The following is an 18,718-nucleotide window of genomic DNA, read 5'->3' as shown; positions in this document are numbered from 1 at the left end:
TATTATTCAAATGTATACTCATTACTCATGTCGAAACAAATATTCAAGTGCAAAAATATATTAGTTTTTTATTAAACGTTAGTATGGTAGTGCTCAACTAGTTAATTTATGACTGCAGACTGCATGATGTGATTATGCGAATTTGCTTCTTTGCATGAAGGTAGTTAGGCTTTCAATATGGTTAGTATAGAGTATAATGATTTGTAGAGAAAGTAGATCGATAAAAAAGGTAATTGGCCCAATACTGCGAATCTCTTGATAGAATGGAAAATTTACCTTCAAGTAAGTTGAGGATTCAAGTTTTTGATATTATGTTTTCAAAGAAAAACAATTCAATTTTGAAAGAAACCGTCTTTTGATAAGAAGTACTTATTAAATCTTCGCATTTTGAAATGATAGAAGGCTGCGTTGCTACTTGAAAGGGTCACTAATAAAGGATTAAGCCTAACATTTTGGACTATGTCAAGACTAAAGCCTAACTCGTAACGTTTTGTCCATGGAGGCTACTACGAAAATAAATTACTTTCCCAAAAAATCAATCAGATTATTGTACAAAAATGTCCACCCATTCCATTTATATTGACCGAAAGTACCAAGATAAACGAAATTTTATCAAGATTCTTGATTCAAGAATGAAGTAAAAGATGTACTCTTAATCTTTACACTACTTCTCATTCATAACTCGTGTTCAATCAATCATTCATACGTTTGATTGACCAACCAATTACCGCAATCAATTCTTAATTTTAAATTAATTCAGTTAGCTACCCGAAATGTTTCCTCTGACATAACTCCTTAATTAATTATAATTTCATTTAAGGTCTTTCTAAAACGACAACCGTTAATAAACGACCGTCGAGTTTCATGATTTTTTTTTCACCGTTCTGGCACACTATTATTACGTTGTCTTATTGATAACGTCATTGTAAGACTGAACCAGGCGTAAGAACCTCCAAATTAGTTTAACATTTTCGGGAAAATTATTCAAATTTGTCTATAGTCTTTCTCACACCGCGTTACTATGCAAATTGGTTAATTTATTTGTTGCTCCTCTTCAGCATACAAAATAGCAAGGAGAAAAAATTGATGACACAGACATTGACTAGAGATTTTACGGTGTTTTAGAAGGCATAGACATAAACATCCAACTTTTGTTGTATTTTTCTTATCACTTTGTCAATGAATGCGGCGAGCCGAGAGTATTTTTCCTGTGGAATAATGTTAACATAATGTAGACATAACTCAAAACATCTTAATCAGGTTATTGCCTTTTTATTCAGTTAGTATTTTTGTTGAAGCTTAATGCTGAAAGTATATTGTAACATTTTACACAACACCCTCAGTCACGCACAGCAAGTTCACGCAACAATTATTTTCTTTATTTATTTGCATGCTAGTTAATGATCGTCCGTATAAAATAGTAAAATAATAATCACAAATAAAGAGATAAATTTCAAATAAAGAAACCAAGTAAATAAAGGAAAAAAAATGTAAAATAATTTAAATTTGAAATTTTACTATAAATAATGAAAATGAAATGAAAATACGAAATTAAAGTGAAACAAATAACATTATAGGAACAGATTGCACGAGAAAAGCAAGTGAGCGGTAGAGTTCAACTACAAGTATGGTATCACAGCGAGAAAAGTGAACTTGTTGTGTCATTGATGGCCGGTGATGATCTAGCTCCGCGCGACGATAGTTATGGATTTGGTATTTATCCCGAAGCATACGCCAAAGTTAGAATATTGCCAAAAACGTAAGTAAATCGAAATTACGTCCGATGTAAAATGTTCACTTACCAAAAATATGCTTCAGTGGCGATGGTCATGTTGCCCAAACGGAGGTATCAGTACCAACGCAAAATCCAATATGGAACGCCACATTATCGTTCTCGAATATATCGCCAGACAATCTGATGGATCGTTTTGTAGACATCCAACTCTGGGATTTGGTTCCGCACACCGAATCGATATTCTTAGGTGAAACAAGTGTTGATTTACAGAAAGCTTTTCTGGATGATCGCGCTATATGGTATCGATTAGAAGATCCGCGAAGTTTGCGGTCGGGCTCAATGAATCGATCACCAAGTGTGTCTCCACGTGGTTCAATCAGTGTCGACCATAATCGGTATGGAAGACGAAACGATTATTTGCAAAGATCCGTATCAGATGATGTGGATTCGATCGGTGATGGAACTTCATTGTTACATCCGGATCATGCATGGGTGGCCGGTTCTCGACGCGGCTCATCTCAGTCTGAAACGTTAGAGGTTGAAGTCTATCAATTAGGAAAGGACTTTTCAAGATCGTTACCGGGATCGCGGCGATCATCCTTTCAAGATCGTGAGCAACAAGAAGCCAAGGATGGTGAAGCGACTCCACCTCCGACAATATATTTGAATAATAGACGACGATCATCATGTGTGCGTCGCGACCCGGATGAAATACTGAAATCTTTAAAAGCCGTGAAAGGAGAATTGGGTAGAACAATGAGTTTGTCAGCGGCCGAAAAAAGGCCAACATCTAGACGTAAGTATATTAATTTTCAAATGACTTTATTCTTCTCCTTGTCAAAATGAAATAGATGAATATGAATCACGCTAATGTTTTATGTTCCGAACTATCGCATTTTTCACCTACTTTCTTCGTTTCAACATCAAAAACGATACAATTTATTGTCGATGAAAAAAACATGCAATTGTAGATTCAAAGATTTTATTTGTAACCTTTCAACGACAGCAAACATATCAACTGTACAATTTTTCTCTGATTGTTTTCAGAAGATTAAAGGAAAATCTTTTACTTCATTAGTTGTAAAATAATATTTGTCTATATTTTGCCAGTCACTTTATTCTTATTTTTGTAATGACTGTGTGTATATCAGACGATATAGCCAATAGGTTATTGGATCCTCAGAAAAATGTTAAAATATTTCAATTATTCTTAATGTCCTTAAAAAAGGTTCCTTTTTCCAGCATTAACCACGCCACCTAATCATCATTAATCTATCCATCATCCATGCATTCTAAAACCTTAAAAGTGAACCTTGTTTATGGAAGAGCTCAATTTAGTCTTGAACCTACACTTGCTAAACACTCCAATAGTGCAATGAAATGAATCTAGAAACACTCCACCATTTTCTTCTTAATTTAATTTCACGCAGTAATGGATTTCTACTAAAAAATAAAAATACAAACACCACCTTTAAAGCACAAAATGAACATTTCTAAATATTATTATCATGTGGTAAGATGTAGACTGTTGTTGTTTGGTTTTGATTTAAATGTTGACTTTAACTGTTATAAAGTTACAATTTTTTGTTGTTGTTAAAGCAAAAAGTTTCTTTGCGTTATGTACCTGTTGTTCTCTGAATGCATTTTGTCAAATTGTTTGTTCTTTGAATGCATTACTGTTGTTTTTCTTGTAGATTGTTTGAGTTGTGTTTGTAAAGTTAAATTTAAATAATTAAAATTACACAGAAATTTTCTGAGATCTGTTTTTGCTTGTATGGAGTATGTACCGTTTTTACGATTTGAAAAAAGGGCATCGGAATTGTAAGCGTAAATTAAACACAAACGCTTTTTGCATTTGAGCATAAAATTGGACGCTTAGGCTATCAGGCCCGATTAATTTAACTAAGTTTATACCTTTTTAACAAAATACTGCTTCTACTCACCGAGAACTATTCATTTGCAAATATTCCAAAATAGTCCATATTTACACAAAATTTTAAAAAAAATAAATGGTTTGGTCATGCATTCCATTTTGGAGCGAACAGTGTCAATTGTCACGGTATGATGGTACGCTGCTACCTTTTATGCTCGCTAAATAGAAAAGCGTATGTCTCATTTAAACGGATCTTGAATGTACCCTGAGGTGAACCTTTTGACATGGCACAATAAATGAAATTACACCGTTTGCTGAAAACCTCAAAGCATTACATTGTACTATCGCGTTGCTAAAGCAAACTTGTTTCAACTATTTATTAATTTCTCGCATGAAATTGTTTAAGTTTTTTTGGTGTGTTTTCTAATTAAAATTAATTATGTTTAAGTGAAGGTATTCATACCGTCTGGTATTTATGCAAAGAAGAAAAAAAATCTGATTTCGTATTTTGCGAATTTATTATTCTGAAATAGAATTCTTTATTAAACGGGTATATCAACGTTTTCCGTTGCAGTGAAGTAATACGGGTATGAGTATTATAATGGGATCAGTTAAATATTTTCTACTCTGTTAACTTTCATTCTTTTGTGTAAATATAAACTTCATATCAGATTATAGTAAAATTATGAAATAAACAAATTTTCTGCTTGTTGCGTTTGTTGTGTAAACAAGCGATCCAACCAAGGTCAATGTATTTCAATTTCATTCAATACATTTTGAGAACAGTTTGAACAGTTTATTCGTTTCATTCATTTTTCATCATAATTATCGCGCTTGATACGTAACGTCGTTTACTCTTACAAATTAAGACGTCTCAATGAACCGAGATTTTCTTCCCGGGCAGGTTCTATTAATACATAATTCAGTAAATTATATACAATTGAGCGACTGAAACATACAGTTTTAAACTTATAACTGTCCCTAATTGAACCCAATTCTATTTTCTATCGTTCATTCGTTTTAATGCTTTGAATCGTTTCCCACTCAAGGATCAAGTCGAGCTCGCAAGGACAGTGTAATGGAAATATCGGAACGAACACTCGGAATGGTTATAAACAAATTGAGCCCACCGGACGATGATAGAACACCGCAATGGAAAGGATCAGGAACATTATCGAAAAGTCTAATAATTCCACCGAAAGAACCGTATGTGGTGCTTGGTCCAGGACAGGTTCAACCGAAAGGATATCGTTTAACGTCTGGCCGCTATGGCGAATTGAAATTAGGACTTTTCAAAATAAAGGGAACTATTGAAGTTGAGGTAAGGCAAAGGAACGTTATTGATTTGTTTTGCACATGACTTGCGTTGGTGCTGTGGGAACTAGTCTTTGAAGAGAGGCCACACCTTTTGACATACATCACACCAGTTTTTCCGCATTTGCTTTTTAAAAAAGTCGTTACATTCAACAGAGAAATGAAACGGACAATTGAGTTTTTATTATTCAAAGACACGCATAGTCTCGCATAACACTCACAGTGTGTCAAACATGAATCAAGTCTCTGAATTGACCAGGGATTTTAGAAATTCCAGTTTTGTGTAATAAGGGTCATGGAGTTGACTAAAATGTACTTTTAAATGTTGCATACTGGATCCGAATTCAAACTTTTCAAACATGAAAATCCTCACCAAAACCACTGTCTCATACATTTTGTCACACTATGTCACCATCGCTAACAAGGCATTGTGCGTGTTGATATTGAGGCTGTTTAATGAACATCAGTTACATTGAAACAGCGAATCGATAACAAATAACTCAAATTATTGCATGTGGTGTTCTTTTCGGAGAATATTATTCCCACGGCACATTGTCAAATGAATATTAATCATCGAAACCATGATATATTACATTCGAATAAAACTCAATCAATTTTGACTTTGAGTGTAACGACTCAATGGAATAAATTCTGAAAAAAAATTGTATAAAATTCAAGTTGTAAAAAGAATATAAAATTCAAATTTCTCGATTGACTGCATACGGAAGTCAACCGTTTATCCAAAATCATTTATCATAAAACTTAAACTTCCACACGTATTTTCTTTCCGAAAGTCCTTTTAGGTGTGAATTCATATTCCCATGATATCCGAGTCATATTATTGTTACAAAAGAGATGAGAAAAAACCTCAATTTTTGCAAACTCATTTCTTTGGAAGCATAAAATGGATGGTATATTATACATTGTATGTGAACAAGTTTTCAAGAATATTAAGCTTTTCGACATTTATTATAGTCGAACATATCCGAACATAATATATAAATTATGACTCTCGTTGTGCCAGCTTTAATATTATAATGGTAATTTAAAGTTTATTTTCCTGATTCTGATTCTGTTTGTTGTAAGTCGGTGGAAGTATGCTTAATTCCAAGTGAAAAATGAAGCAAATATTTGCTTTGAACATTTTTAGTGCAAATTTGAACTTAATTGAATCCACTTGTGTTCTACTAACAAGAGATGCAAATTATTACTTGTTTTGTACATTCATTGTAAGTAAGTTCAGCTCTCGTGAGAATAAAGCTTTGCAGAGTCTGGCTGTTTTGTGTCAGATAAAATTTTACATCGACTGTAGGAGTTGAGTTCCGACATATTGTAAAATTTCATGTACCGAATCAGTTGCGTCACATCTCTTTATTAACTCGACTATACGTACAATTCTACTGCGCTCTGTTTCATGAAATCTTTAATTGAGAACAAGACCGAAGGCACAGATCAAATAGCCGTAAATGTATAGCTGCTTCTATCAAGGCTTTCATGTGATGGTAGCAAAATTTTAATAATGAAACATTTCAAATGAAGAAAATAGACTTTAGATGGATAACCGTCGTCCCGTCACTATCTTTACAAACGTTTCCACTGATTAAATCTGTCTGTTATCTACATGAAATGTTAAGTAAATCACAATCACCACATTCAATTATTTAAGAAAAATATATTTCGCCACCATCAGGTAATATCTGCACGTAACATCGTTAATGTTGATTGTGAAACACCTCCCGACACATATGTCAAGTGTTATCTGAGAGACGGCGACAGATTGCGCCATAAAAAAAAGACAAGGGTAGTGCGACATGCTGCTGAACCGTTATACAAACAAACATTAAAATATCAGGTAATAAAGTCATTTTGAACGTTCTACAAGTGTCTTCGGGCTATTGAAATTTGACGGTAAAAATATAATAAATAAAATTGTCACAGACCGCTGATGTGTTTGGAAGAAATCTTGTTATAATGGTGTGGCAGAGATGCATTGGCTTTGAGCACAATCAGGGTCTTGGTGGGGCTGAACTATCATTGGATAAGTTGAATTTATCGCAACATGTTGGAGGTTGGTATCCATTATTTCCAATGCATTCATTTGGTAGTGACTCAAACGATTCTCCATGACGGAATGTGATCAGTACCCCGTCATTGCAGTTGCAGTATTTTGTGAACGAACTTATTTATTGTTTTAGTCTATATTATAGCGATCACTTGAGAGTAAAAGAATTGATTTTACTTTACTAGGGAGGTAATAGGGCCATTCCCTCCCTAGGGAAAACCCTTTACCTCGCTCGTAAAGTAAAATAGCATGCTGCACACGGGAAATAATATGATATCTCGTATCCAGATGAGTGAAAGTCCTCTGATACGTTTACTTATCTGGATACGAGGTATCACATTACTTCCCTGGTATAGTAATCTACTATTTGTGTCATCAAACTGTATAATTTCAAAGAATTGTTTGTGCTGTAAGAAAAATAAAAAATATTCCATGACGAACATTGAAAGTCTAAAAATGGAGTGACACGGCTAAAATCCTGGAATTCTGTTATTGATTTCGTTTTACTATACTTACAATAAATTCTTGTAATTAAATTTGCCTACTCTCGACACGTTAATATTTAATTAATTTAAGTAAATTCCATTACGAATTAAGAATTCAAAAAACATGAAAATATAAAATTTAAAAGAAATTTTACAAGAAATGGGAAAAACATGCGTTTAACTGCACATTGAAATAATTATGTATAACTAGCATATAAGTTTGCATAAAATTGCATAAATCTTGGTATAAGTTCTTGGTAAGTGTTTATTGCAAAAAGAAAAGAAAAAAGAAAATCAGTGTTCGTGGTTAACGAGTGTCAGACTTGAGCTTCAACCTAAATAACGTTTCAACGATTGAACATTAATAGCGAACAACTTAAACTTTTGTTAGAACGTTGGAATCATAAATATAAGTTGAAAACAAAGACAAATAACCTAAAATATAAAATTTAAAGAAAACACTAAGAAATTAAGAAATTGCAAAGACTCTTCAAGCTAAATTTGTAGCACTTCACGTAGAGAATATTTTAGGACAACTGTGTGATAAAGACGAATAAAGATTGACTGTTCTGTAACATATATAAAAAAATAATCAAGCTTTCATCCTCACTAAGGGTTCAAACTTTTAATGAGTTACGTAATTATGTTATTGAATCAACTCACTGCACTCAGAGAACGGATATTATTTGTGTCAAATGGAATTATAACTATTAGGGTGGATCGATTTTTACCAACTTTCAAATCCACAATCAGTCGCATGTGTAGCTTGAAGAAACTAAGCTTTTTGCATCATTACTTTTTCGTTTCATTGGCTTGGATGACCAGACTTTGTATAAAATATTGATTTTCCACATACGATTTTCGAGTGCACGTTTTTTGTGTGTGGATTTTAAAATTGGTAAAAAATCGATCCACCCTATTAACTATATTCATTCATTAAAAGTCTCACATTAGAAAATTTCAGCACTGGCGAGTTATATCGTAAAATTTCTGTCAATTTGACTTGACTCCGTAAAAAGTAGGTTGCATTTATTTCTAGGTTGTACTAAATAAAAGACAAAGTTAAGTCTTGGTCCATTTTGTACGATCTGTTTTTGTAGCGTAGTGGTAAGAATAATGAACTTCGAGATTTAGATAGATCCTTTTGTCATTTTTAGCCATTGTATTATTTACAAAAAAAAATATCTAAAAACACATCGTCAGTCAGAATTTCTTCCAAGTAAAATATAGTCCTATGCATCGACCTATACGCCGATGTTAGGCTTTTGCAGTGAAAACAAAGTAAAAAATCAAAAATCATTTAAAAAAGAAAAAAGAAAATTCAAATCCTCGTTGCTTAACCGAGGATATAAACGAACACCTTGATCGTTATCAAGCACTTATTGCTCGATATCTTTGATTTGTCTCATTCTAAAAATCATAAATTCTACATCTGTATTGGTTTAATTTCAAGAGCAAAGATTAATAAAAGTGTTGTTTGTACACAATTATGGAAGTCTTGTGACAAACGAATAAAATTGGTAAGCTAGTTTAAATTTGATGCGAAAGTTGATACATCTTTATGAAATAGGCAAGAGTACTACGGGTAAGTCACCTTGTAATACGCAAACATTTTACTGAGATTTATGTAATGGTGTACGTGATGTGTAGAAAACAAAACTCGAACAATTCACCTTTTAGAAACGGCTAGTCATCTATTACCGCCAACGAATACAAAAATAAGCCATGTGCTCTAACCAGCTTGCTTTTATAAAGCAAAAGGTGCAATCAACTAAAGAAGGAAAAGATTTCATACTAAATACATTAAGATTCGCCAACAATCAAATTTATTTTGAATGTCATTTTAAAGGGGAACGAACGGGCTTTGAGATAAATATATTATTTGCTTAGCTTAGTAAGGGTTTTTTAATTTTCGAGGTTATATTTTCAATTTTTTTTAATTTAAAAAAAAGTCTCTAGAACTTCATGCACAACAACAATATTTTGTAGTTAGCAAAATACTAGAATATTTTACATGTGAAAATGGCACGGGAACATCCTAATAAAGATTTATAAAAGGTTTAATCTTCACCAATCCTTAGAAATATGGCCCAAACGTGGTCATCGACGTTGTTGTGTCCAAGTCTTACTTAAATGAAATCATTATACCATTGATCGCATTAGGTCGGAAAATTATTAACTTGTCGCATCAAATTTAAATGTTCGCTGTACAGAGTCTTTGCTCATATCTATGGCCTAAAATAATTAACATTTTTACAATGAATATATCAGTATATCTCTAGTGTATTGTAGTTTTAGTCTGTACGTGTAATTTAATTAAAAGAAAAAATTTAAACGACCTAAGCACAACAAAAGTGACGCATAATGATAAAGATTGTATTAAATAAATGGCCTATATGACTAATTTTGTTGAATAATAATGGGATTGTTTGTGTACGCTGTCATATTCATATCTTCAGAAGTATAATGTACCTAACTAACTTTAGTTGAAACAAGTCTATCAATAAAAAAGAAAGAATCTATACACAATCAAACTAAGAATTTAGCGAAAATGAAATAATGAAATAATTTGTAAAATGACAATCCTACTAAAAAAATTGAGATAATAAACATAAAGTTAAAAAAATAAAATATTTTTTTAAAATCAACTCACAATATTAGGAAATTATTATCAGATGAAAATATATTTACATTGAAAATCAATCATACTTATAACTAGTTCGATCTAGACTAAAGTTGAATTACCAAATAGACTTGAAAATAAAGAATTAAAAGAGTAATGAAGTACTTGATCGCTGAAATACGAATCAGTTTTACAACATAAATGTGTAGTTACATTGACATTGTCTTAGTCACCATAAATATTCATTTAAATTTCTGTAGTTGGACATCACTAGAACTACTATAGAAAACAGAGCTCGCGAGTTTCGAACTAATGTCGAGAAATCTGTTATCCACAGAGTACAACGACAAAATTAAGCGATGAGCTCTGATTAATGTTGTCTTATGTAGCCAAATGTGTGCTAAAATTATTGCAGTAAAAGATTTTGTATAAAACACCATGCTTCAAGTCAAAGACGTAGCCGATTTTTTTTTGAATATATCGCGGCAGGCTTTTAATTTATAAAGGATCAATTGAACATTCTTAAGTATTTTATGTCATTCGTTGATAGCCGCTATGGGTACTGTTTAACTATTTCCACATGAGTACGTGTGACTAAAATTCGCCTAAAGAGGTAAAGGAATTTGATATTTGCTTGTCTCGACCAGTTAGCACCACAGCTGAGCCAAACTTAGACAAATTTGGTTCACATTAACTATAGTTCGATATAAAAGCTTTTTGACTGAACTTCAATTTATCTCTTTTTAAAAGCGGTTCAGCCAATCTTTAAATTATTATTAAAGTCATTCGGAGAACTAAAATCGAGTGATATTTGTTTGTTGTGACGAACAGACTGAAAATTTCTTTTTGCTTTCAATTGCTTTTTGACGGTGATAATTCACTTCATGTTAAATGATCTCTGTCAGATCATCAATGTGTCAAGAAAACATTCAAAATTTCGCTTTGACCCAGTAAATCATTTCTTATTTAATTGTAGTGCAATTGTACTGAATGTAAAAACATCAATTAGAACAGATCATCCACAGTCAATAGTATTACCAGCTTAAAATAAAAAATCGATCAAGGCTGAAAAGATAATTTATTGCAACTATTAGTAGCATTTGTGTTTCCATAGTAAAGTCTCAAGACTAGGGTTTCAAAACATGCCAGATTTTGGTTTTTGAATTTTGAATGCAACAATATAGCATGTTAGTTTCAATGGAATAAATAACTTTTACAACTTAATCCACGCGATAATAATGAGATATTTTTACACTGATCAGACACAGTGTTTAATACAATGAATAACATTTAACTTAGAATTGTAAAGAAAATATAGAAAAATGGAATGAAGTTCTTCAATTGATTCATAGAAACTTGAAAATTCATGTTTCAAAAAGGCGCCTGTTTTTGGGAAAACCATTTTTATACATTTTTAGGAAATGAAAAAAGTTTTCGAAGTGATTTTCTCTGATTTCTTTGAGTTTAATTCTAAAAAAAAATTTGTCGAAGATTCAACATATTTACAACTAAAAGTTAGTTTTCATTATATTCTACAACATTTCCCAAAAATTTCAACCCTGTTTGAACAGATCGTCATACTAAAAAGTTTCGTTTTTTCTTTTTATTTACCTGACAAAATTTTAATTTAATTTAAGAAATATTTTCTCTATTTTGTCATGAACGTCATTACTATTCAGATCAACAAGTATTCCTCGATTATTGCTTTACTTATAGATATATCGAACTTAAACGATTCCTTATCAATAATTTCCATAAAAACTGGCCAAAATACAGAACATACATTGAATTTAAAAACGAAATATTTTTGTAAAGTTAAAAAATAAATACTTATCAGTACATGTAAAAGAAACAATGAACAAAACCAAAATATAATGTGCAATTTTGTTGAATGTAAAAGAAAAATATCTATAGAAACTAATAATTTACGTTTATTGAAAGTAGCAAGAGAGTTTAACTAATCGTTATTAGATGATGAAAAGGCTAAAACAAAAGTGAAATTTTAAGAGACACAAACACCATATTGTTGGTAAATATAAGAAGAGAGTTTATAGAATAAAAGTGAAAAATAAATGTAAAAAAATCAAATGAAACCATGCGTTTTACCATTAATTCAATTATTATTGTTATGATTAAGTTGACTCTCATTGCAACTTGTATCTTTAGTCTGAATAATTGCCAGTCCAGTTGATTGAAAACGCCCTTGCCTCGGTCCGTACATTTTGGCTTCTCTACAGCAAAATTTATGTAGAGTTCTAGCAGGCAAATTCAACACACTTAGCACTGTACTAGAATATTGCTTATGTCAAATAAAGTATTATTTAACCTAATGGTATGAAACAATGTAAAGGTGAAAAATTACATGGTACATTGTCCTATCCTATGTACCCTATCTGACATTATTCTCATACTATGGCAATACTCAAATGGAAGGTAAACTCCCTAATAATCTAAATATGAACGGCATTTTTCTTGCTCCAAACAGGAAAGTCATACTAAATTAATTGAGACATTAATCTCTTTTAGTTTCTTAAGATTTTTGATTATTATACATGAGCAGCTGCTGGTATTTTCCATAAAGTTCACTTTCAGCTTGTAGGTATATATCAAAAATACACCCAGCTAATTTGAAGATATAATTAAGCACCCAGTCGATAAATACAGATCTGCAAGCTCAATATATTTGCACAATCTATACTTTAAAAATATTCATATTTACACACACTGACCCAATATTCATTCGCAGCAAAAATATTCATAACCTGCAACTATACTAACGGCGGATTCGTCGTTTTTTTCAGTGTAGATAAACCATGCAGACTTAGCGCCATCTTTTGATCAACACAAAAGTAAGAGTATGTATTTCATCCATATTAAAGCTTTCTAGATTTTGTCTTGAACAAGCGGCATCTGCCGGAAATCGTTAAATCATTCTTAAAAGAGCTTCGCGAATCGAATTTACATTGAAGATGAAATTGTTTATGGTGGAAGAAGTAAGGATAATTCTGAATCGATGTATTGTAAAGGCAATGCAAGTACATCTTAGCATCACTTGGTGTCATGCGTCTATTTTTTTAAGGCCATATTTGCACAAAAATATTAACTGCCACTACTAAGAGTAACTCGATTAAATTTATCAGTTTGAATATCTAAGATTCATGTATCGCAGAACTTTCAACATTAAAATTCAAAAGATTTCATAGCAATAATTATAGGTGTCACTGCAAATACTTGGGTTTTATTATTCCTTTGATAAATATCAAATAATTTTTTCTTGGTGCTTAATCACTAATTCTATTCTTTCAACCAATTTTCCTCAATTTGTCCTTAAAAGAGTCAGTTCGCCAAAATTCACTTTGGGTGTGATGTGCCTAAATGTCATGTGATGTCATGGGGTGGTCGAAACACTTTTTTAGCAGTAATTTGAGGAAGGAGCAACACAAAAGGTTTAAACTTTGTAGGATTGTTGGTCTATCTACGGCCGACATTTTGAGCCTGACGTTCGCACTCACCACCCATGACCAGCCATCAGTCAAAATATGGTCAACTTTCAAATAGTGCTGTACCTCTACAATGTATTTATTGACGATGTCTGTTTCTGAAGACATCCATCAATTTACAGAAAGTCACAACCGGTGTCCTTCGTTTTTGTTTTGCCATGTAATTCCTTAGGAATTACATATATTGCGATTTTCCTTATCATTTTATCTTGCTGTGAATTTCTTCATCTTTCTTTTGCATCTCAGAAGGCATACTTACGCACGCATAACTTTGTTTATTATCTTCCCCCATCTTCACTTCAGCTCCTGTGGATCGCACAGTGATTGTGTCCTTAAGTTTGGTGCAACGTCTCATTGAATCCATATCTAATGTTCTAGCTGTGGTTGTATTCGGTATATAGCAGTACAACCCAAAAAAATTCAGTCGTCAGATAAATTAACTTTTTTTACAATTTATTGCAATATTAAAACAACATTGTGATAATAGTTTTTTTTATTATTCCATTAATTCCTCCACTTCTACGCATCTGCTTTAATTACTGGAACAAAGATTTGTAAAATGAGAAACAAATTTCATGTCCATCATCATTAGTCACAAGATAAAACACTACAACTGCAAATTTGTTGAGCACAATTTCGGAATGACCCAATTTTAGTCGCATTACACTTTGTTAGATCACTCAAGCAAACCGAATCTCTTCTAAATGTATACGGTGTTCCTTGGCAATCGATCCCATCGTATGCTAAAATACAAGCCTGACTATTACCACCATTTATAACAAAACTAGAAAGTTTTCCAATAAAATTTGACGATGGGGTGTAGCAGCAATCGTCTTTCACAATAAAAGTCTCTATATAATATGACGATAACTCTAAAGTAATTTGAGTGCTGACTTCCACGCTCGGTTGAATTGAGAGTGCCACAATAGCTACTACAAGTGCAGTGGTGGTCGTCGCCAACATTTTTTCTTTAAAATAAAATTCCTAACTGTTAACCACAAGTCTAAAAACAAATCTGAATAGCATCGGTACTGTGAGCCGTTTTTATATTGTCGTCTGTGTTGTCTAAAATCTAATCAATTCTGGGAAATAAGACAATTGGATGATACTAAATGGCTTGCGGGTGTAAACAGTCGCAACAATATAAAATTTGTTAAATTAATGTAATTGTTCGTGGTTTAAGTATTTCCAGCGAAACAAAAACAGATTCAGTTGTTTGAAGAGCGCTTTATCAAAAATTTATGATTTTTTTTTCTAAAAAAAAACTGTATAAAAATATCAACAAATTGATAAACTTCCAGGTAGATAATTGTCTTTCCTTTTATCTAGTGTCAATCCCAACTCATCATATATACTTCCGATTTAAATTTTCATTTATTTGGGACCACTAATCTATATTTCGACTTATTTTCTGATATATGTAAATTTAAATTCAAAAAATATCGAATTTACCTCTTACTTAATATTTCGTGATCTGGACTGTAAGAATATCAAAATAATTTTTTCTCATTTAATTTTCTGATAAAATCACTGCATGGCATTTACATTTGTAACATAAGCTATAGTACCATAAAATAACTACATCGATCATCAATGACGACAATATTTTGTGCATATAATCGACATAATATTTGCATATGAATTTGCATGATGTCCCTGCAGCCCTACTATATAACCAATATTACCATAAATTTTGCAAATGTTCTCTTTCAATTAAAACGTTTACAGCGATTGTGACCAGAAAACTTACGAACTACTTAATTAGAGTATTGAATTCCATGCAAATAAAATTTATTGAGAATGATATAATCAGTTTTATACACTGTGCACATAAATTGCACAACAGGACCACTTGATAAAAACACACATAAAGAATATATAAAAAAATAAAAGAAAAGAAAAGAAGTTGAAAACTTTTTCCGAAGAGAGATATCTTAACTCCTAATTAAAATGCGTGCCGATTTATGCACAATTCCGAAGTGTAGTATGGACTGTAGATATAATGTAAAATATGTTCATATCACAATTTACAGATAAAGAAATATTGGCTTATATATATCACCCGATTGAGAAATGACTTCTGTTATGATATTAAGATTTCGTGCCATCTGTTGTTAAGTTGGCTAGCGTAATAATAATAATTAAAGTTTGAAAATTGAAATTTAAAATCAATAGTTTCACAGAAAAGTTAGGTCGGATTCCAAGAGTTTATTTTGAACGAAATTGATAAAGATATGTCTCTGAAATTATAGTAAATTTGTAATTGAAATTAATAATGACGTGGACGAGCAAATTCTAATTTATTTTGTACACACATGGAATTTTCAAAACCGACACATTTTCTGTTTCTGTGTTTTACTTGAGTTTCTGGATTTCTCCATGTAAAAATACATGCAAAATTTATTTTTAAAAAAACTAGTAAACCACAAAACAGAAAATGTGTCGGTTTTCAAAATTCCGTGATTGTACAAATAATAATTCTACCTATTTGGTTCCGGTAGTACCTGTTTCTAATAAATTAAAAGACGACATGCTTCTTTAACGTATACAAATCGATCAATTTACAGTGCATCGTGTATTCTTTAGTTGGCATTGTAGCAGACAACATCATATTCAAATTCATTCGTACCTTCCTTACCTTCCTTATTATTTGTGAATAATTTATTTAGCACATAAATGAGAAAAATGTTTAATTTTTCCGTATAAATATGAGATAAGTTGTAAGCGTGTTTGGCTTCTGGCCATTTACTCTTAGTGGGCGGTTGAGAATTGGCAGAAAGAAGCAACACATTTTTAAACAAATTTGACATGTCACTGTGATGTAACGAAATCGTCGAATTTTCGAGTAAGAAAATAGTATATTATACCACTGGGATGAAAGGGACACTTTATCTCAAAGTATTTTGTGTAGTTAAAAATAGCTAGTCATCTGTTGTCAAGAACAGAAATATAAGCAAAAATATCTGAATTGTCCATCCTTATTATATCACTATGTCTCTTAAAACAAATGAAGTAATAGATTTACTTATTGAGATTTGAACCAAATTCTGTTTTTAAAGAGAATTGCAATACCAGCAGACAATCTACCCACAAAAGAAGTTAAAATTTTAACGAACAGTCAACAGTCAAGCAGAAATTAATTAGGAACAAATGGTTGACACTTGATTTCTTGATTCAATTTTCGAAGATTTATTGAATGTCTATTTTGTATGAAATACATTAAAAGAAAGTAGTGGCAGATTTAACTATCCGTTTCTAAAAGGTTAACTTAGATTTTCTGGTGCTGCTACATTATAAGCTTCTTCAATGGCTTTTTCCTTCGATATCTTGCAATTAATTTCTTATTAAAATGTCAGCTGTATCAACGAATTTATGGTTTCTTACAATGGTTTTTATATGAACGGCCAATAAATAACACTAAAAATCAATAAATAATAAATAAATAAATTTGAATTTTTAAATTTATGATAAATGAAAAATACTGAATACAATAAGCCTCCGGTCATCCGAAAAACGTTATATTTCAGCAAACAAGGACAACATTTACAGCATGTTTATGGAATTAAATTTCAAACACAGGTACTTCAAAATGGTATTACAATCATAAATTGAGTAAATTTTGAATAAAATAATAATTAAGAAAAAGGGACCATCTAATTCACTTGTTGCTTATATACATCGTTTGCATTTACTGGTGGAAAAGCATTTTGTTCGAATAAGAATTGCATGCGAACTTCTTATGTCTGGATATTAATTAAGTTTTACCATATATTTCTTAAACTTTTATGATGGTGATAAATTTAAAAGATATCATGGATACAATGGATTGTACTAATTGGTGATCTTGGCAATATCTGTACAATTTGAGACACAAACTTGGTAATATTTGGAGCTAGGGATTCATCCACCGTAACGAGCAAAAGGTAGTGTTGGCACTCATTTAATAGTAAGCAAATAAAATTATGGGATGCAATAGAAAGAATAAGAAGGGCTCGTACGAATGGTGATCGCAATATATCTTAATTTAAGTTGAATATGTTGAAACTACACTGCAACACTGTACTTCTTAAGCCAGGGAAAAGTTTTGTTTCATAATATTTCTTCATTTCTCTTAATTTTCCTGAGGTATTTTTTTGAAAGCGGACCAGGCTCCGTCGGATCTATTTTTCGCGACGCTTTGTTTACATGCCCAGATAGCCCTTGGCCCCAATAGTCTGAAACCGCAGTCGTTTAATTTTAATATTCTTTTATAGGCGAGTGAACTCCTACCAAAAGTCGAAAAATTGTGTTTTTTGCCAGTGACTTACTGCTGCTACAGACCCTGTAGCAGCAGTAAGTCACTGGCATACAGGCTATGTACATACATGTATGAGGGTTCATTGGAATTGTCCAGGAGATACGGGGCAAAAACAGACATATTTCATGGTCTGAACCATTCAAAAATAACAAAAAGAATGTTTCAGCCGAAGGCCGAAAAATTTGATGACATTCAAAAGATTACATCTCGCACCTGGTGAATGTTTATGTTTAGATCAGTGGATGCCCTGATAGAGGCTTAACCTATCTTTACAATGATACCCCACTTGCAAATGAATAGTGTCCCTTCACTCGAAAGCAAAATATTAATTTTAGAAAAATACACGAATTATGCTGTTTCTGATCTATGTATCCGCTGATCTAAAGATAAACATTCGACAGGTGCAAGATAGAACCTTTTGAAGTTCATCAAAATTTCCAGCCTTTGGCTGAATTTTTTTTTTTTCGAACAATGGTGCAGGACATGTGAGATATCTCTGCTTGCCCCGTATCTCCTGGACAATACCTATCCAATGAACCCTTACACATGTATGTCCATAGCCTGTAGCGGCATTAAATCACGGACAAAAAACACCCTTTTGCGAATTTTGGTGGAAGTTCACTAGCCAATAAAAATATATTAAAATTAAGGGACTGCGACAGAGCCTGGTCCACTTTCAAAAAATCACTCCCAACATTTTTACAAATTTTCCAAAAAATATTTTTTTAACAAATTGAACAAGGAAAACTTGGAAAAATGCAAGAAAATATGGAAAAATGTTTTCCCAAAAATAGTCTCTGTTTAAATTTCTCCAGTTAGGCTTATATTT

At 32.0% G+C, this 18,718-nt stretch overlaps 1 protein-coding gene across 1 annotated transcript; it reads left to right on the top strand.

The window, feature by feature from the left end:
- Positions 1-1,577: 1,577 nt before the first annotated feature.
- Positions 1,578-10,094, top strand: LOC119082512 (regulating synaptic membrane exocytosis protein 2-like; the record flags this gene model as incomplete). The annotated part of the gene is made up of 5 exons (XM_037192024.1): positions 1,578-1,759; positions 1,819-2,531; positions 4,658-4,929; positions 6,613-6,774; positions 6,861-10,094. Coding segments are annotated over 5 exons (1,518 nt in total), but the record flags the coding sequence as incomplete, so codon positions are not given.
- Between the last annotated feature and the right edge of the window lie 8,624 nt (positions 10,095-18,718).

The sequence above is a fragment of the Bradysia coprophila genome, unplaced genomic scaffold (assembly GCF_014529535.1).
Source record: "Bradysia coprophila strain Holo2 unplaced genomic scaffold, BU_Bcop_v1 contig_463, whole genome shotgun sequence".
NCBI lineage: Eukaryota > Metazoa > Arthropoda > Insecta > Diptera > Sciaridae > Bradysia > Bradysia coprophila.
The sequence above is the reverse complement of the archived record's forward strand: the minus strand, read 5'-3'. Positions and strand labels throughout refer to the sequence as shown.